The 20,983-nt window shown below is 36.5% G+C and overlaps 1 protein-coding gene across 2 annotated transcripts in view; it reads right to left on the reverse strand.

Annotated features, from left to right (window-relative positions):
• The window catches only part of vps50 (VPS50 EARP/GARPII complex subunit), a 107,493-nt gene that overhangs the window by 57,483 nt on the left and 29,027 nt on the right, over nucleotides 1–20,983 (reverse strand). For both annotated transcript variants that reach the window (XM_044138321.1, XM_044138322.1), the window contains exons 10-12: nucleotides 10,406–10,448; nucleotides 8,621–8,719; nucleotides 2,624–2,764 (exon numbers count right to left, since the gene is read on the reverse strand). In XM_044138321.1, the coding sequence (XP_043994256.1) occupies nucleotides 2,624–2,764; nucleotides 8,621–8,719; nucleotides 10,406–10,448 (283 nt within the window). The remainder of the gene's footprint in view (nucleotides 1–2,623; nucleotides 2,765–8,620; nucleotides 8,720–10,405; nucleotides 10,449–20,983) is intronic.

Here is a 20,983-nt window from a genome sequence, read left to right on the forward strand (position 1 = left end):
AAATAAAATGAGGAAACGTTTTATGTTTACGAACAGCAGTAACTACAAAAATGTGACTTTTCCAAATTTCAAATATATTAGATGTCAAAAACAACCATATAATAACCAACCCCATAATAAGAAGCATTAAAACAAAATAAACTCCTGCACACAAAAGATATTCAGGCCCAAAAAGAAAAGACTCTTTAGTAAAGGCTTATAGTTTACAGTCGCTGAAACTACAGAAGAATGTATAGTCAAACTCCTCCACCCACCTATGGCATTTTTTAAGTAAATTCTCTTATTTGCATTGAAAAAAAGGAAGACCAGGGAATGAAGAAGAAGTGAAACTATCTTTTAATGAGATGTTGTAAAATTAATAAGACCCTTTCACAATCAGAACTGACCTTTGCCGATGCTCCCATTTCCCCTGAATTTTTAAAGAGCATAACTTAGCAGCAAGTTCAGGGGGTTGGGACATTTTCTGAAGCTTTATTTGTCTAGGGAACATGGTCAGAAGTTTGTTCTTCTCTGCAAACAGTGGCTTTGATTTTTTTTTATTTTTTTTTTTGCCAGGGTTCCACAAGATCGGTACTCTCACCCCAGCCCAAATGCTTAGGGGAGAAATGTGACTTTAATGTGTTATTGAACAGAAAATCACATGTTTTTCACTAGACTTTATTTTCTCAACATTCACATTCTGTTAAAAATAAAAAACTTATACAAGGAGAGAAATATACCATTCCCAATGCCTTGCAGCAATACTCAAAGCTACCTGTGTGTAAATTAATCTTAGAATATAAGATTAGTTTACAGCTGTTCTGCAATAGTCTGAAAGGTTTGTTAAAATTGTTAGAGAACATACAACATTACGAAGACCAAGCAACACAATAAACACAATAAAAAGGTCAGGAACAAAGTTGCAAAGAAGGTTTAGAAACAAGCTTTCAAGGTCTCATGAAGCGCAATTCAATCCATCGTCTAAAACTATAAATATAGCGTTACAGTATACAATAGGATAAGAGAGCAGAGCCTTAACCTCTAGAACCCAACGGGTTCTAGAGGTTAATGAGTTAAGCAATCAAGCATCAAACAATTTTTTAAAACGTTTCATTGGCTCTACTGGCCTTTCTTTGATAACGAATTGACAGGAAAGTGGATAATGAGAGAGGAAGACATGCGGCAAAGGTCATCTGGTGAGGACTCAAACCTGTGACGTCCGCATTGAGGACTAAGGCCTCCATGAGGGTTGTGCCTCCACAGCACCCAAGCACCAAATAATTTTAAGGTGGGCAGACATGGCCTGGAGAAACCAACCTACCATGAGATGTTGAAGCAAAGAAAAAAATGTCTAATACTTTCTGCACACAGGTTCAAAATCTTCACACTGGCAGAGATAAGGTGCATGTGGGTGTTTGCATGGACCTTCATTTGAGTGTGTGAGAATGTACTGCCCCTTTAGCATCACCTAGCTGGAACAGTAACAGAACATCTTCGCAGTCTGAACACAGAGAGCTTAAACCTACAGTGCGCATTTGTGGTGTTAGAAGAATCAGCCCGGCAACACACTGTGTGAGAGGAAATCTATCAAACACAACTGAAGACTAAGATCTGCCTGTAACCGTGGCAGAGTTTCACGCACACCATCAGTCGGATCCACACTTACTCTCAGAGGCAGTTAAAGGCACACAAAAAAAGAAATGGAATGGCAGGGAATATTTGTACAGCTTGAATTGAGATCATGGAGCGCAGTTATGACTCTGCAGACGAGGTTGAAAGAGTGGATGCAACAAAAAACAAAACAAAACAACAAAACTGGTTCAAAGATTTAGTTGAAGACTTGACCTTGGGCACTTGATATCCCTTGAAATGCCAAGGGGAAGCAATTTAATGGGTGTGACAGGGAAACATGCATAAACAGAGCAACAGATGATACGTGACAGAGAAAAGAGGTAATACAAAGGTAAGAGGTAAAGGACGGGCCATCACTGACATGAGCACAGCTGGCAACACCCCCTGGCAAATGTTGTGCTCTCACACTGCAATGCCAAACGGAGCAAAGAATGCTTCACCATAAAGATGCGATAACATTTACCTCCCCATATTTTCTTTCCATTCTGTTGGTCGGATTAAAACAGCCTCGAGGGGGATGCTCTCTCGACAAGTTTGTGATGTATTGGTCAAGTTATGGCTTACTGAGCATGCAAGTAAAATTTGTTTGGGAGGAGGAGGGGATAGAAAAAGACAAAGGGCGACTGAGATGTGTGCGCCTGACAAAGGGTGCAACCGGAGCAATGCTATTCTGTGTTAGGAGCGAGATTAATTATCTCGTGAGGGGCTACAATGCAGCACGCGCTCAATCACTGGCTACATGCTCTCATCCTTCACTTCACCCTGCGAGGCAACTGTGAAGAATTCCCATGTCATGAAATGAAGCATATTTATGTTTGGCTGTACAATAAAACAAATGTGAATGAGGGGTTGAGCTGCAAGAGAAAATAAGAGTTTGATGCGTAGTAGAGAGTGCCATAAACGATACATCATGTTAATTTATCACAGCAAAGGCAAAGGCTTTGCATGTGTTACATTACTCACTTTATCTTATTATTAAACAGACATACTGCACACACAGTCCTGTTCTTACCGTGCACAAGTCCTTATATTGCATCTTCTGGAACTTGGTGTCCGCGTTGCCGGCACACAGCTCAACATACCCCAGGACAACCTGGAACACTGTGTTGTGGATAGCCTGGGTGAAGTGCATGTGCAGCTGATCCATAGCAGTCTAAAGAGACAGCAAAGAAGATGAGTAAGACAACAGCGGTGTCAAGATGTTGTCAGGTCTGTTTAATGGTGTACAAGAGTAAAAAAAGACAAAACAAACAAAACAAAAAAAACAGCAAAGTAAGCTGCGTGGATACATAACCAGTCCACCTGGTGTTATGAATTGAAAAACTGTGCAGTGAAAAACAAGAGATTAGACTGTCCTTTGCACCTGTTGTTTCCAAATTCACACTGAACTGGTTGATAAAACTGCTCTCTTTAGGGGGAAATATCAAAAATATGTAGCAATCAGTAATGGTGTAGGGTAAAAGTGTTTGTGGTATGGAAAATGAGTGACTGAACTGAAATATTCAGTGTTTTATTGTAAGACAACATAAATAAGTTAGATTTAAATAGCTGTAAAGTTGGCAAGATTTGCCAGTAGGAGGATTTTTCTAAGACTGATATAAAAACAAAAATGAACAAAAGGAAGTCGTTTAAAAAAGCTATTTTGTTAAGTTGGATTTCAATCAAACTCACTGATTGGCTGGTTGATGGTTTAGGATATATTGATTGGCTGGCTGTTAGATGAGTTTGACTGGTTGGAAATTGGATTGGATTAGTTTGGTTTGATTGGTTGGGTTAAAGTGATTGCCCAGTTGTTGGGTTCGTTTAATGGTTGGGTCCGATTCTCTGCCTGGCCCATTTTACTTCTGTGCAATATGACTTTTCTGTTTTATGGTTATTTTCTTTGTCCATTAAAAAACTACTATAAAAATTGGCGACTGTCTTTGATCGACATATTCCCCACTACACAGTACAGGCCATCACATTGCAGGACTACCTTTCTCATTTACAATTCAGCCCAAATCAATAAAACCATATTGAATTCCTTAAATCAAAGCATCAAAATACTTTATAGAGTCAGTGTTGGATATATACATTCTATATATTCAATATATTTCTTAGGCAGACCGTTTCAATTTTTCATCACATTAAAATTCAATATAAATTCTAAAACACTTGTTCACTATCCATACACCAAGGTTTTTAATGCATCTTTTTTCCACCCGTAAAAACAGTGTGAGCATTTATAAGGGACAGTAAATACTTGTGCTCCTCTCTTATGTTAGGTTTAACATTCAGATTATATCGCAAGTTACTAGCATGAAGTATTTCAGTAATAACTATCCCATCATCATGTAGAGAAACCAGTAATCTTCAGTGGTACCCTGGAGGACCTTTGCCTTTACTCTATTTTGCCATTATTACCTTTCACAGAAAATTGCTTCAACTCTGTAAATAATTTAGCTTTTTATTATACAAGTAAATAGAAGTTTCAAATCCCCACTCTACCCAGGTAAGAGCGTCAGTGCGTCTGCTTTTAATTTAAAGGGAAATAACAGTTGCAGAGACATTCTCTTTTGCATCATCCTCCTCTCAATCTCAACTGTATCATCTGTGAACCCTCCAGAAATGACGACACCAGAGTATACGCAAATGACGGCATGCTGCTGAGTGATGCCCTCGTTTAACGGATGCTGGAGTGTAATTAGATTTTCTTACATTCAGGCCTTGACCACAAACTACAGCCCTCAATCCTTTCATACATCCTGCCAACATAAAAGTAATTCAAGCACCTCTCACCACAAGGACTTTCACCTCACCAGGACTCAAAATATACTGAAAATTGTTTGAAAAGAAAGGAAAGCAGGGAAAAAAACATGGCACACGTCATAACAATAGCCCTACCCTCCTGTACCTTTCTTCCAAATCCTGATTAAAATAAACAGCAGAGAAACAAATCCAATATTCTGTATCTTGATAATAACAAACATACCAAATGCTATGTGCTTTGTGAAGCTGTTAAAACATAACCAATTATCCAGCCGGAGAGTATTAAATCAAAGTGTCTAATCAACAAACAAACAGTTCTGACCAGATACTTCAGTAAAATGCAGCAGCTGAATTTCAGATTAATAAAATGAACAGATGATGTTGAAAAGGTGCAACAAACTAATCAAAAACACCAACCACTTCAGCATAATGGCAACACAAAACCACCAAAGGCCTCTTTAGATTTTATTGTGTCTGAAAAAGCTTCTTGTCCCAGTAACAATGAAAAAAAAATTTTTCAACAACCCTCAGTGACGCAGCGTTCACGTCTGCTGGAGCTAAGAGGCACGCTAAGTATTCACTTACATCATCACTGGTGCAGGCTAGTGGTACCTGTGGTTAATGATTATTATTTAATTCAAGAAGTTATAACAAACTTTGATTTCATATTCATGCTTTAATGAGGCAAATGCCCACAACATTCCTGACACATGCTTTGTGAACCAGAGGATACAGGATATTTTGATTTTGTGATGGTAATCTTCCGCCACACAAATTAAATATGCTGTATATCAAAAAATTGTGTAGGAAAAAATCTATAGCTCCAGTCAGCAGTTTATATTCAAGAAGATGAATTTCACTCAATTTGGACCTAAATGATTTATTTAAATTACTCCTTTTTGAGTGTGGAATGCTAATATGGACACCACTTTTGATTGATTCGAAAAACAAAAATTGGGATTAAAGTTATCCTGAATGTTTTTTTACTGAATGTCCAGGTTTGAATTCACACATCCACCCTTTTAACTAGCTGGCTTGGTATCTAACAAGTTGCACCTTAACCACAGACAGTTTTGGCCACGAATAAAGTTGTGGCTTAATTCTTGTTGGGTATTTGGCCATTCTTCTTTCTGTTATCAGTTAATTGAAAATGAACAGGGGATGCAAATGTGTGAACTTAGTTCTTCTTTCTAAATGTATTCTGCATAATAACTCCCCTTTCCAAACAGAACAATCTTACTAAATCATTAGAAACCCATAATTAATGGAGCGTGACTGCGCTAAAAATCAATGAAACTACATTGGTTAGTTCAGCACAGAGAAATATATTTTAGAGACGTTAATAGCCAAAGTTTTGAGTTTAGCTAAACATTTATTTTCTTTAAAGCATTTCAACGGAAATCTAAGTGCATTCTTAAAGTTGATAACTTTACATGTAAAGTACATTTGGGTATACATATGCTCATGACAAGATCCTCTCTGTTGTTCTGACATTCAAAAGAAACATGTCTTATATTTTCCAAAGAATTGTGAGAGTATCTGAATCCGACCGAAGGGGAAGGTTTGTGCCTGACATTTACCTGACAGGCAAAGAAGTTATAATGGAATCACAGAAGATGACATGCATGCTCCACAGCCTTGTTCATTCAAAAACTCTGAACTATTCTTTACTCCAAGGTAACAACAGCAAATCTGTGGAGCTTAAAATATTACAGCACGAGAGAAAATATATGACAGCATGTCACAGACTGTCACAATTATGACAGCCTCTATGATGATTTTCATGGAAATAACTGACAAATTGCCTCTCCTTTTCCATTTTTAGTCACTCTATGGTTATTGCATAACCGTATATATTTTTTTTGTCCTACCTGATATAAACTTGTGGGCAAGATTGCATGTTATCAGGAAGAATTTTGTTATTATAACTCCATCAAATAGTCACTTAAGGCACATATTATATTCATTTAGCCGTTGGGGTGTTGAATGTAAGCAAAAAGAGAAGAATTTTAAATACTGAGGTCGAAATGAGATTAGATAGGATGGGACTCCAACGATGTTTTAAAAGTAAAATATTTATCCCAATTATCGAACAGGATCTCATTACAAGCAGTTCTAACATCAAAATAAACATAAGATTAAACCTTTTTTAATGTGTTTTTATTATTCTGGCACTGAGTAGGCAGCATGCTAACTTTAGCGTTATACCTACATCAGAAAGGTTCAGTTTTCACCAGCAAGATAAGAAAACTGTTTTAAACATCAGCAAGCAGTGTAAATCAATTTAATTCGGGTGTTTTAGATTTTCAGTTGAAGCGTAACGCAGTTGTCAAAAGCTAACTTTAGCTTGTCCTTTAGCCGCAGGTTGCCGCAATATTTATAGTCTACAAAACGTTCTGAACTGTTGCCCTGTTTTTTTAACACATACCCCAAATGTTGCCACAAAAACCGCTTAAAAGAAGTTGCAACATATCAAATACTGCTTTAGCCAGATGAACTGCGGCTGAATCAAGTGAGAAATGTTCCTATATTTAAATGAAAAAGGTGAAACACACAGCGAGCCTTGTGTATTTTTGTACAAGTGACTGAGGACGTTTACCACAATAAAAAATATTCCAACTAAACAAAGCTTCATCAATAACTTAACACTAATTAATGTTGTTTAAGCATACCAAGATGATTAGATAACATTCTGTTTTTAAGATATAAAGACATATACTTATTTGATTCTGTAATGGTACAACACAAAGAGCTGTCTGACGAAGCAGCAGTGAAAAACAAATTTACATTTGTGCAATGCATTGTCCTTCAAAGTCCAAATGCATAATGCCTAGTTGAACTACCTTTGTTAAAATGCGGTGAATTCACAAGGTTTAGACTTGAACTCTCTTGGATGATGTAATAACAAAGGGTTTGTCAATGACGTTGACAGGTACAGAAATGCACGTGCCAGAGATCAGAACTGGCAGATACTCATTTAAATCTAATCGATCATCATCAGATCAAACACTGAAACATCTGCCTTTTTTTTTCTTATTCAGTGGTTCAAAGCAAAAGATCTGTCACTGTTAGTCTTTAAACTGATCAACAAATCAATCCAAAAGCATACTTTTTTTGGAGCTCTATGAAAAAAATAAAATAAAATCTAAATCAGACAAATCTGGAAGACATATGCATTGTTTCAGATACAAGTATAGCCTAGTAGTACTTTTTGATTGGGATCAAAAACACTTTGACCACAGCTACTACTTATCATATCAAAGAAGTAGTAGTTTTTTTATTATTATTGATTAAGTGCTACAGACTCTAGAAAGAAAACAAATCTTAAGTGGGGTTGTGCATTTCCAGACAAATGGTTTGAGAGATTGGGTTGACGTTGGGTTATTTCCTCAACTGTTTACAGTTTAAAGCAAAAGGTTCTGGTTTGAGCAAAGATTTCTTTGCTTTATTTGAGGAGGATATTTTGTTTTTTTAAGGTTAAAGTTACTGTATTTGTTCTAAATTACTTTTAGAAATAAACCTCAACTTGATCACTTCAACTGAATGAATGCTGCTGCTCACGTTCTCACTAAAACCAGGAAGATAGAGCACATAAACCCAGTTTTAAAGTCCCTCCACTGGCTCCCTGTCGCTCAAAGAATAGACTTTAAAATACTGTTAGTTTATAAATCACTGAATGGTTTAGCACCACAATACATTAAAGATTTGCTGCTGTTGTATTAACCTTCCAGAACCTCTCAGGTCTTCTGGTTCTGCTCTGCTCTGCATCCCCAGAACCAGAACCAAATGAGGAGAAGCAGCATTTAGCATCTATGCACCACAAATCTGGAACAAACTTCCAGAAAACTGTAAAACAGCTGAAACACTGACTTCCTTTAAATCTCAACTAAAAACCCACTTGTTTAGAGTTGTATTTGAAACGTAATCAATTACAAATTTATTGACGGAATCTGACTTGATGTTGTGTTTTTAATGTTGATTCTATGTTGCATTGTTTTTTTGTGTTTGATTTGATGTAAAGCACTTTGAAATGCCTTGCTGCTGAAATGTGCTATACAAATAAAGTTTGATTGATTGATTGATTGATTGAATGTTCTGAAGTAATAGTAGAAGGGAAAAGAACAAAAGAAAAATAACGTGTTATCCTCTGAGTCAAGATGAGAGACTCAAACTACAGGAAAAAGGTAGAAAGTAAGGACAAGAAGAATAATCCCATTCAGACATCAACATTCCAAAGGCACAAATTAGACAAAGCACTGACCTGGGTTTTCCCAAGGAGCGTGTATGCTTTCTGGACCTTGGTGTAGTGCAACACATCAAAGTGCTTACAAGTCCTTGACAGGGCGACATCAAGCTGCTCCTGGAGACAAAAATAGACAGAAGACAAAGGAGAGGAGGCAGCAAATTAAAAGGGAGAAGGAAGAGGGATTATCAGTATTAAGACAGGGTGATTCAGATACACACAGATGTGCAAATGTGAAACTATCAGGCCAAGGGCAGGGTAGCTGGATGTGGATATGAGTGCATATATAACTAAGTGAAAGATAAAGAGATGAAAAGAGAGGCGTTGCAAGAAGGACATGTTTTGGAAGAATTTAAGAAGTGGTGAGATGTGTGACAGGTTTGACGCAATAATCTGAGCTCAGACGGCAAAGCGCCTACAAAGGCCAAGTGATCAAATGTCTTGCATCAACCAATGTTTTCTTAAGCCCTGTGTGAAAATGCTACACAGGAGGATAAAGTAAAAATCTGCAGCTGATGCTCTCAGCCTAATGGACATGGCTGACGTGAATTGAAATTAAATTCATCCAGACTTATTGGTACGACAACTAGACAAAATGGATTAACATTTAATAATAATAATAATAATAATACATTTTATTATATTTTCTGTGATAACAATCATAAGTGACTTTGAAAAGTACAGCTGTATGCTTTTGACAGTGTGCATGTAAAGATGATCAATTCCCTAAACACAGAAATACCCCTTCTGCAACTGCTACACCAAATAGTACAACTTTACTGCTAGACAGTCCATGATATTTACATGTAATCAGATTTTCGAATATATTGATATTCATTGATGCTCTTGTGAAACGATCAGTGTATTAGTAAAATCAGAAATCCCTGCCAGTTTGCTTTTGAAGCGTGAAACCATGATCATCAATTAGAACTGATACTTTTCCATACCTTGTGGGTATCCCTGGTGAAAAATGTGTGTGTTGAAAAAAACAAAGGGTCTGCTGGTAACATCTTGTTGCCAGATGGCACAGAATACCTTCAGTGATGAAGTAAAGGCCATGCCTTGATGGATCCAGGCTGTTTGACAGCAAAAAAGGGTCCAACACCCCATGAGGTCATAGTGTGTGTGTGTGTATTGCTTCCAAGGCTTTGTTGTATTTTTTTCAACTATGGTGTTATGTAGAATTGAAGTCTTTTCATACTGCTTCAGAATACTTCCAGGGCTACAATTAGAGCAAAATGCCCTTGACTGCAAACTCTGCACTAACATCAACTGGTGGAAACCGACTTTGGAAATCTGGAACCGTGCTTATTTGTTCATGTGTTTACGCTTAAGATTTAGAGGATTTTGTGTTGCTTGCTTAACCCCTTGCTAGGGTTGCTAAACGAGCAACCCTAGCAAGGGGTTAAGTGTGTCCATACATTCAAAACTCCCTCCTGTTCACCGGCACAACTGTAAGCAGTTAATCTACTGGAGCACGGCAGCAGTGGTTCTGTCATAATAGCCTCGTCAATATTATTTTTCACACACATGCATCGCGACACAAGCAGATATGGCACAGATACCATTTACAGGGTTTGCATGCTCATACTGTTGACTCTGAGATTGTGTCAATATGTGGCAGACACAAAACAACAATGCCAAACAATCGGAATATGAAATTAAAGCATAATTTGCTTTTTCTCAATTGAAATCTTTAAAAACACACAAGGCAAAAATCAAATATTACATTTCATGAAGTTTGAACATTTTACTTCTGAATAACGTATTTAGCAAAAAAAAACCAACTAACTATTCACATACCTCTATTTGCTCAAGAGTGTCTTGTAGTTTAGAGTTCAGCTCACTGTGGAATGAAAACAGATTTATTTTCAGTTTTAGAAAAGTTGTCATTTCTTTTATGTACTGCTTGTTGACAAAACAAAACAATAGCAGATGTAAAGCATCATTCATGCTCTGCTGAAAATAATTCTATATGAAATATGCTTCAGTTATTACAAAAAAAAAATTATTGTGTCTACTTTCCATAAACAAGGCAGGGATGGATGCAGCAGAAAACTGATACGGTGGTTATTCCTGTCGCCTCACAGCAGGAACGTTCCAGCTTAAATCTTGGCTGAGCCCTTTCTGTGTGATGTTTCTAAGTTCTAGGCTGGTGGTATTTATCTGAGGGTACTCTGGACTCCTTAGGTAAGTTGAAAACAAATACATCTTATGTTATCTGAAGACTGCAAAGGGTCGCTTGGCCTTGCATTACCCTGTGTCAGATTGGCGATCAGACCTGAGTAGGTGAGTTCTCCACCTTGTACTGTGACAGCTGTGACTCCTGCGATCCTAAAGTCCATTAAGCTGGTCGAATAGTTGTGTTGATGCCTTCAGCGGAATACCAAACCAGGCTCCGTATCTAGTATTCCGGTAAACACCAGCAATTAAAATCTAGTGCTTTGTTTTCTGAAGCAGTATTACCCAAGATTCAATGTTGCTTGCCAGAATCAATGCTCAGCTTTACCAGCCTGCTGGTCCTTCTTCATCTACAGAAGCCATCCAAATATTTAGCCTGCATGCTCATTCTCAATCTTCCAATCCAGGCTCCATTTTCCAGCCAGAACATTCTCCAGTTCTCCAACACTCCTCTTGCCAGAACACTGTTGAGCTTGGCTCTTTTTTCAGGGTGTTTCAGCTTCCTTTTCTCTGGCTGAGTCCAATTGTTTTCCTAAGCCCTGCACTGTTGCAAACAACTCGTGAACTTTCCTGAGTCTCTTAGTTACATCTGAATGCACAACTTGTTTAATTAATAATGCAATATTGTAAACGAGACATCTTCACTATCTTTGTGCTGTTCTGCTTTTGCCTCAACTCAGAAAATGCTTTCACTTGAAAAGCTCCACAATAGCAGTAAGCATTGCGATTGTTTTGCCGATCCCGAGACACCAAGTCATTTCCCTTGTGACTCTGCCACCCTGTACCTCCATCCACAATCATCTGCTGTTCCATCGTTCCCCTGCCTCTGTGATTGTTTGGCTTGCGGTCTTTACCAGGTCAGCTTGCTCTTATGCTGTGCCTTGTGAGACTGCGGCAGCCCAAGGGAGTGTGTGTCCTTAACAGATTGCTAATGAAGCATCTTGGGTTTTACTTGGAGAGAGAAAAGGACGAGGAGGCGGCAGAGAAATTAAGAAGAGGGGCTAGACTAAATCAAAATGTTCAGGTTTACACGCACTCATTGTTGCAATGAATATCATAGTAATCTGGGGCTTTTATTGATTTATTTGAACAGTTTTTTTTGTTTGTTTTTCTAGACAGATAATGGGATTTCAATTATCTTTACAGACAAGAATTGGTCTAAATTATTTTTGTGAATTTCTCTAAAATTAGACGAAGACTAATTTTATACATAAATCGTCACTAAGATTTTGTTAATGCTTCTTTGCAAGTTTCACACACTTTTTGTAGGCATCAAAAAGGCTTAAATCTTACTGGATATGTACTTTTGCTTTCTTTGTCCATTCCAAAACCAGTTCTTCGTTGATGACATTGGTCCTGTGAGATCATGCATCACCTTTTTAAGCGTAAAGTTTTGATTTAAGATATCAGATTGAGGGTACTCCTCTTTCAACATGACATTCACCATACGCTATGCACATCATCACTAGCACTCTCAGCATTATGTAACCACCGCTGTACTTGACAGCTGGTGTTATAAAAGCAACTTGACTCCTCCAGTAGTCAAAATGTAGAATGTTTAAATCCTTTTCTTTTTTCTTAAAACTCTCTGGGAGTGTTCATGAGGATGCCCGTGAATTTCATTCCAGCTTGAAGGTGTCAATTTGGAAGCCGGGGCTCCGTGTCAATTCCCGTATGCTGGCGTTCAATTCACCTTTGGTGTTACGGGAGTTTCCAGTCTTGGTGTCTTGAGTCTTGGTGGATTGTTTTTGAATAGCTTAACCAAACCCCTTGTATTTAAGAAACGCAAGATAAATATGAAAATGCAAATAAATTCAATGTCTAAACCTAAACTTTTGTGCTGAAAGTTAAGAAAAATGATCAAATTCTGAGATTGTGGTACCTATAATTGCTATTAGAGGAGTTGGAACAGATTATTTTCTCAGCTACAATAGAAGATAGCAGGCCAAAGCTAATACCCTCAGTAAAGACAAAGATAGGAAGCCAAGGCAAAGAAAATGGAAAAAGTTAGAAAGCTGGCTCAACTACACAAGAATGAATTGATCGGCGTCAGGTCCTGACTGTTGAGGAAATGCATCAGAATGTTCATAGGCGAGCCCCAGAAAAGTGGAAAGCAAAGGCTTTAGACTTCTGGCAACCACAAAAAGGAGATACACCCAAGAAGCTCATGCCAAGAGGATAAACATATACTGGTTCATTGCAGAATATTTTAGCTGGTCCTGATGTTCCAGTTTAGCAGAATAACTGGAACTAAACCACACAGTGAATGGTATTAAAAAGAGCACAGGGAAAAGAACAGGAGCCAGTCCCCAAACAATGACAGCAATTAAATGCTAATGAACAATAAAGGCTAGGAAGAAGTAGATCTCAACATGGCTCACACTAAATACTTGAAGTTCAATGTGTATTCAGACAACTTTTTCACAGCTGAATAACACTAAACTGGTATCTGTATTTACTTATGCTTTGATTTTTCACCTTCATGTAAAGTCTGTATTGATTTATTGAGCCTTTTCAGGGTTGAAGCATTCACCGAAGGACATGCCAGTTCAATTTAGGAAATTAAAACATAGTAAGGCAGTTTTTTTTGTTTTTTTTTCAGCAATTCATACTGAAGTTTAGGTTTAGACATTAACATCACCATCATCTCAAGCCTTTGGTTGTAGCTCTTGATTGTGCATCTTTTCAACCAGTTTTTCCTTCCACTCAACTTGCAAACCTTTTGTGGGTTGCCCCTCTTCTTGAGAGCGTCAATAACTGCCTTCAGAAAAACTGTCAACTTTACTTCTCCGCCATTGTCAAGCCCATAATTATGTTTAAACTAAAAAATTCCTGCATTAAAAATAATTGTATTAATTTGCCCTAAGTTCATCCAACATTCACTGCTTTGTAAGCTATGCTCAATTTTAATTAACAGAAATAAATCCTTGGAAAGCATCACTCAATTGCAATTACTGTTTATAGGGTTGTTTTTCTTTCTGAACGAAATTGCTAGAATGGATTAACTTTTAGATGACACCAATTTACTGAGATTAACTTGTGAAGAAGAAAAGCAGCTAAAAGGCATTCCTCTAATGCTTAAGAGTATCACCAGGAAGGCTGACATATATATTACTCAGTGAATGTGAAAAATGGAAATTGAACCTGCGTGTTTCTCGCCATTATCTTTAGCACACTGATTATTATAAAAACAATCTCTCAGTTTCTGTTAATCCGTCCATATCCTGCATTGACGTACAATAATTATTGTGCAATCTTGTGTGCACAGCTGCTGTTCGTCCCTAATAGAGGCACTCTTCTAAGATCAGAAAGAATTCATAAATAACAGATGAGAAGAAAAAGCTAATTAGCGATCTGTTCCCTGCAGCGGCCACTGAGTTTCAGCAGGGTCACATACAAATCTGGAAAAAATATTTTCCCCTTTTAACAAGTTTCAATTAATGCTGGCATTAGGAGGCTGCAGGGCTTTGAGGCTTGTCCCTTTACACTGATTTGCTGACTTGCTAAACAAGCATAAGCGCCTTAAAGGGTCCTATGGATATTCGTGTTTTGTGGGAGCACCATTTTTGGCTGCAGTCGTGTTACAAAGCATGTAAGGAGAGAAATAAGGCTATATGCAGGAGCAAAAGGCCAAGAGGTGAGACTTTCACCAAGGTTGGAGAGGTTTAGTCCAAGTGAGAAGGCCTGACCGGCAGAACCTGGTCAAGCTAAATTTTACAAGTTTTAGTCATTTTTAGTCGACGTCTCTGCAGATGTTGCTTGTTTTTTTGCACAAGTTAAGTTCTGGTTGTAGATTTCAAGGTGAAAGGAACAAAAGGAATAGCTTTGATCTAGAGTTGTACTTTGCTTTCACTTTGCTTTTACAGAAGAAATCATTTCAACCTTGGGAACGGTCTTAAATCAAATCAGATAAACCACATTCCCAGAAATAGATCTGAAGGAGGCCTTCTCTCATTTCAAATAGTTTTGACAAAAAAAAAAAGACAACCCCTCTAGAATCTGGGTAAATGCATAAAAGTTATTAATTCATGAGCAAAATGAAGATTTATTTCTCATCCCCTAACTAGTTGATGTGATTAGCGCAGTCGGAATAAAAATTTAATAAATAAAGCCTACTCTTATCCCAAGCAAAAATTTGAATCTGAATATTTTATCAACACTAATGAACAATCACATTCACTGTGCCCAGCCACTCCTGCTCTGCTGTAGGGCATCAAATCTGTTCAAATGATAACGTGATGTCCAAATGAGGAAGCTCTGCCTTGTAGCACAGATTGGTTGTCTCACTGCCACGTTAACAAGACTGACAACATTTTCTAACAAAAAAACCTTTTGATAGACATTATTATAAGGTCCAATTTGCAGACACTTTAATATATATATATATATATATATATATATATATATATATATATATATATATATATAATTATTTTTTTAATATAGATTTTTTTTCCCCTACCAATCATGCAACATAACGGTATTATGTGCAACTACTCCAGTCTGTTTTCGGTCTTCTTGGCATCTGACTAACATTAAATCAGACTAAATCCAACACCTTAAGAATTCTGGACTAGATTAGATTTATCCTGAAGGATAAGAGAAATATCAATTTAATCGATTTGTAAAGAAATAGTCATTTCAATGTGTTTCAAAGCCAAAAGAAAGCAGTGACATTGGCCTGTTTTTATTTCTAAGACAGTGTGTGTTCATCTGCTAGTGACTTAAAAACCAAAATGATTCATGAGTCAAAGAAAAACTCAAATTTGATGTGGCAAACTAAAGATAAAAGTCATTTTCTTTAAGAAATTTCTTTATTTGGGGGGCTGGGGGGTGGAAGTTGTTTGTTTTTGTTATTTTTTACTTTGGACAATTAAGCAATTGTAATCTGGAAGCTTTATTTATTGCTGGATTTTCAATTCCTTAAACTCATTTAACCCCAAATAATAAAGAAATACCAAACATTTTTAGACCTTTTTTCATAACATAGGAACGTTGCAGACTTCCACCTCCACGCGTACAGTTGCTTTACTTATAAACACACTGTAAGATCTAAACACTGTATGATGAATGTGCAAGCATTTCTCACCAGGAGTGTTATTTAAACTTTTATGTACTGATTGTTTTATGCTTTTTCAGCATATGTCAGCATGGGGAATTTCAAAGAACATCCCATGACGAGGTTTAATAAATGAGACCCTATAAAAAAAGATGGGATTCCCACAGTGATGGGGAATGTTTCATTTGCTTCATGCTGACTCAATTTATTACAGAAGCAAAGAAAAAGTCAGGAAAACAAATATACCTTTCTGCATTTGGTTTTCTCTCTTTCTGGCTCTGAAAATGAGGACCAAAAATGAAAATGTAAAACAAAAAATGTAAAACAAAACGTCTGAGGGACAGTTTCTTTAAATATTGCAAAAAATAAACAAATAAATAAGCTTAGACTTCTCTGTCCATTCTCTGGTTGCCTACTCTTCTAATTCATAAGAAAATCCTAATAAATTCACAAATTTAGAAAGAAACTATATTGAGGTAGGTTGCGAAAGACTGGGCAGCAACCGCATAATGTTTTTCTGCATAAAAAAAAAAAAAATTCAAATTTCAGTACCTACCTATTTTTCTGAGTGGGGAATCTTTATTACATGTCATACAAAAGTCACATACTTCAAAGTCTGTGCAGGGACAAATTCACAAAGCTTCTTAGAAAATCTGTGTAATTTAAAGAGAGGATTAAAGGCATTGTGGGAATAAATAATATGACAAATATCAACAGCTCTTGCACTGTCAGCTTCAGCAGCCATAACAGACTGTGTTAGAGATTATAAATACATGAGTCACCTAAGGCAGTGCACTGATCTTTTGACTTATTACACTCTACACTTAGTGGTATTTCTGGTAAAGACGTGTAAAAACACTATTAAGATCATATAAAAGCTTTTTAGTAGTACTTTAATTTGTGTACAGCTACAGTACAAAATGCCTTTTTGATCTATGGATATTTTTTTTTTTACCTTCTTGCAAAAAAAATTATTACTCCTCACCCAAAATTATTAGTTTCAGCCGACTTCTTATTTATTGCTCTGACAATAACTAAGAGCAAATGCAGGCAATCAACTTCTGGAAAAATCTGTGCATATTGGCTGTGATATGAAAATGTTATGTTTTCCTGTCCTTCCTAATTTGAAGAATGGCTGGGAAAAAATGGTTGTGTGTAAAATAACATCAGATTACCTATTAAATGTTCCTAGACCAATATAAAAGAGATTTTAAAAAAAAATCATTAAATGACAACAGATCACCAGACCCTCTACGCACCAGCCACAAAACAGCTGCTCAACGTATGTGCTACCTTAACTATACCCAAAACATAAAACCGATTTCTATTTAACACAGGCTACGTATAACGCAATTCTGCAACAAATTATGCCATTATGCTGAAGAAAAATAAAGATATTATAAAAAGTCGTTGGCTGGATGACAGTTTTGTTATTCCAAGGTGACATCAGTTCATAAACTGAAGCTGCTCTGAAGTCGGGGGGTTTTCTTTCTGTTTGCTGTTTTTCTGTAGTTGTCTGCTGGGGGAAACAATTTTAATAAAATGAAGAAGAAAACTTCACCTGAGAATTTATTTTTACTATTAACACAGAATAAAGCACAGGTAAAAAGGAATAACAAAATTTAGTTCGTTGCAATTTTCATAGATATGAAACAGAAGTAGTTGATTTTAGGGTTTAGAGTTTACCTGACAGATTAAGCTAAGGCTTCTGGATAAGATGTAAGCCATTGCTGAGAAACATCATTATCAGAGTACGAATTATTAAATTATGGCTAAAAAAATATATGAGGTCACAGTGAACTTGTAGTTAATCCACAAGTCCAAATGATAACTGATGCCAAATATGAAAAATATTCCCTGATGGCATTCCTGGGATATTGCACTCATAAAATGAAATAGACGAAGAGACAGACGGGCCCAAAGTAAAACATCCTCCAGCCAGCTGCATTTCATTTTATAATGATCCCAGAACATTTCTACACAGACACAACCATCAACAGGCCGGAGTGGAGGATTTTAAAATCAGCATCAAATATATGTAGGTTGTTGCCAAAGGTCCATCCAAAGCTGATTAAACCTATCACTGGCAGCTAACTATCTATGCACAGGAGTGTTGAACCCTGGCACCTGTGGTGAAATTCCCAACACTGGCAGTGATGTGTTTTATAATTGCCTGAGCTGCAGAGTACATGCAAGGATGAAGAAAGAGAAGGTTCATGCAACAATCTGTGTTCAGAGGAACAAATTATAACATGAGAAAGACAGCCACATAAGATATTAAGCAAGTCTTACCATAGAGGCTTTTTTAATTAGGGTTTATGTAATTATTCTTACTGCCTTTAGGGGGAGAAAAAGTTCTAAATTGCTGGCATTTGAGAAGGTTGTCTAACAGGGATTACTGTGAATCTGCTAGGTAACTACCTAATGAAAACAAACATGATATTCAAATAAAACAGTATAGTATTGTGATGGACTATTCATTAATCCCAGTCTGATGTGCCTTACGTTCCACTAAACCGTCTTAAATAAATTATTGTTAACTAGAATCCACTATAATTCAGCATCTAGAGTCAGCCAGGCTAGTTGGTCTCTTCACTAAAATAACTGGTAAGAACCAACCAAGCAACAAGCAGCTGTGGAAGATTAACATCAGAGAGAAACTAAAAAATTATGAGCAGAAAAAGAAAAATGCTTGTTTTGTACAATAGCATTCCAATTGTTAACAAGCCCTTTCATAACCATCTACCAAAGTGCATCAATTTATTTTTCACTGTCAATAACTAGTTTGAGGGATTATGAATATACACAGTCACAACACGGTCAAATTCCACTCGCAATTTAATTAAATTGTACATAATTAGATTTTTTTCTTTAGACCAATTTATGTTAATTTTGACTATTATAAAACATTTTGAATTATGACGTTATGTACTTGAGCCACATCACCACATTTTATTGCACAAAAATGTCCAAGGGGAAATTAAGTCGAGCTTTAGCGTTGCCAAGACGTTCTTATAAAGGACTCACTAGTTGGTGGACTTTTAGAAATCCATCTGAGAATATCTACGAGGAGCTTCCTCTTTAGTTCAGACAAATATGGGCATAACAAACAGAGTTTTGGGTCTTTAGAACTCCAACACCTCCTGAGAATAAAAAAAAAGTCTTTAAATTGATTCTGTGGACAACTCATCTCTGAACATATCTGCATGATGTAGCTTTTATATGGAAATAAAGATACATTTTTAAACAGCTGATGATATGCCTATAAGATTGCATAGTTCTAAAATGAGGAATATTTTACGGAACATCAAGCATCCTGCATGGTGAGGTGAGAGAAGCATTTTGGACAATGTAGCCTTACAGTAAGTAATTCACATCAGCTTTGCTTGATAATTACATATATCAGAAAGCACAGTGGGTCTATCCTTTTCTTGAAACAAAAAGCTGATATGCAATAGCCTGACAAGGATTTAAATATGGAGCTTCAAGAAAAAAAAATGGGTGGAGATGCCTGGCAGATGACATGCAGATCTGATTACTTAAGTAATAAAAAAGATTATGTCATAAGGTTCCGCACTATAAAATGTTTAACATATTTATAAGAGACCAGAACGACACGAAAATTGGATAGCTATTCTGGAAAGTAATTGTTTTGTTCTTTTCCCTCAGTTGTACTTTTTCTCTTCAGAGTGGATAACAATGAGAAGATTTCAGCATCCCATTATTCACATGTGTATAATATTTGCTCATGGATCAGATTTCCCTCTTTTTCACAAAGCTGGTATTGTTAAAATAGCCCCCTACTAAATATTTTAACCTTTCCTAGGACAGGACAAGAACATTTTTATTAATGGCTATAAAAGCTTTAAGTGCCCCAGTATGAGGATTTTTTTAAAAGTTATTTTGAATATCACACGAATAAGAATAATGTCAAAACAATAAAAGCTGGATGGGCTTTGTGACCAAAACATATTTCAACAGCTATCCCCAATGTGTGTGCTGCTTACAGTCTTAAAGTTTGATATGTTCATATCCATGAATCTTAAACACAACCAATTTTATTACTACTCTACATCCAAAAGCAGGAAAAATAATTTTCTTGGAACATTTAAACATTAGGGGTGGATGTTTAAAAAGTCAGTGAGTTACAGTAACATTTCCTCACATGTAAATGAAAGTCTCCAGTGATTTAATTGTTTCTTTTAGTTGCCTTTCCGTTGAGATATGTCACAGTTTAACCATCTGCATGTCATAGCTCACTGGGTGCTTTCCAGAGTTTCTAAATCTTGTAATTGGATGTTTTCTCAATAGGGGATAAGCTTAAATTGGAAGCTGCCAGATGTATACCAAATATGCCATCGTGTCTCAGAGGAAAACAAGGCCTGCAGTGAGACAACATTCACTGTCCTGTAACTGGAAACTTACTGCCTTGCAAACTATTCAGTCCTTGAACTTATTTACACTCACATACAACCACAAACTTCAGTGTATTACAGTAATTTTATGAAAACCAAAAAAAAAAAACTAATAAAAAGAAGTAAATAATTGGAAAGTGGACGGATATTTTACTTTTTTTTTTAGAAGTGTAGTATGCATTTGTATTCAGTTCTCTTGTGTCGATTCCTTGTTGATTCAGCTTTCAACAAAAATAAAGTTGCAAGTCTTGCAACTTTATTTTGCAAGACTTGTAAAATAAGTCTTGCAAGTCTTGGGGTACGTCCGTACGTAATTAACTTGTCTAGATACTCAAGTTTTTTCTTCTTCTTGAGATTCTTCAGTACTTGAAGAATCTCAAGTACTGAAGAATCTCCAGTACTTGAGATTCTTCAACTTTTAGATTCGTCCCCGGTCAAACATTCCTGAATTAAATGCCTGAACTGCATTAGATTCTGTTCATATGTAATATATTTAAGGCTGAATAAAAAAAAAAAAATCCATGCCACACAGTTCAGATTTTTCTTTGCAAAGTTCTGCAAGCATATTTTGTGTTGATCTATCGTCATAAAATCCAATTAAGATGTATTGGACTTTGTTTTTTGCAATGTAACATTTGAAAAAACAACCAACAGTTATTACTAGTTTTTCAAGGCACTTTTAAACATTTCAAGCCTTTCACATTGTGGGAGGAGCCACACAGCAGC

The sequence above is a fragment of the Gambusia affinis genome, linkage group LG14, assembly GCF_019740435.1.
Source record: "Gambusia affinis linkage group LG14, SWU_Gaff_1.0, whole genome shotgun sequence".
NCBI classification, from domain to species: domain Eukaryota; kingdom Metazoa; phylum Chordata; class Actinopteri; order Cyprinodontiformes; family Poeciliidae; genus Gambusia; species Gambusia affinis.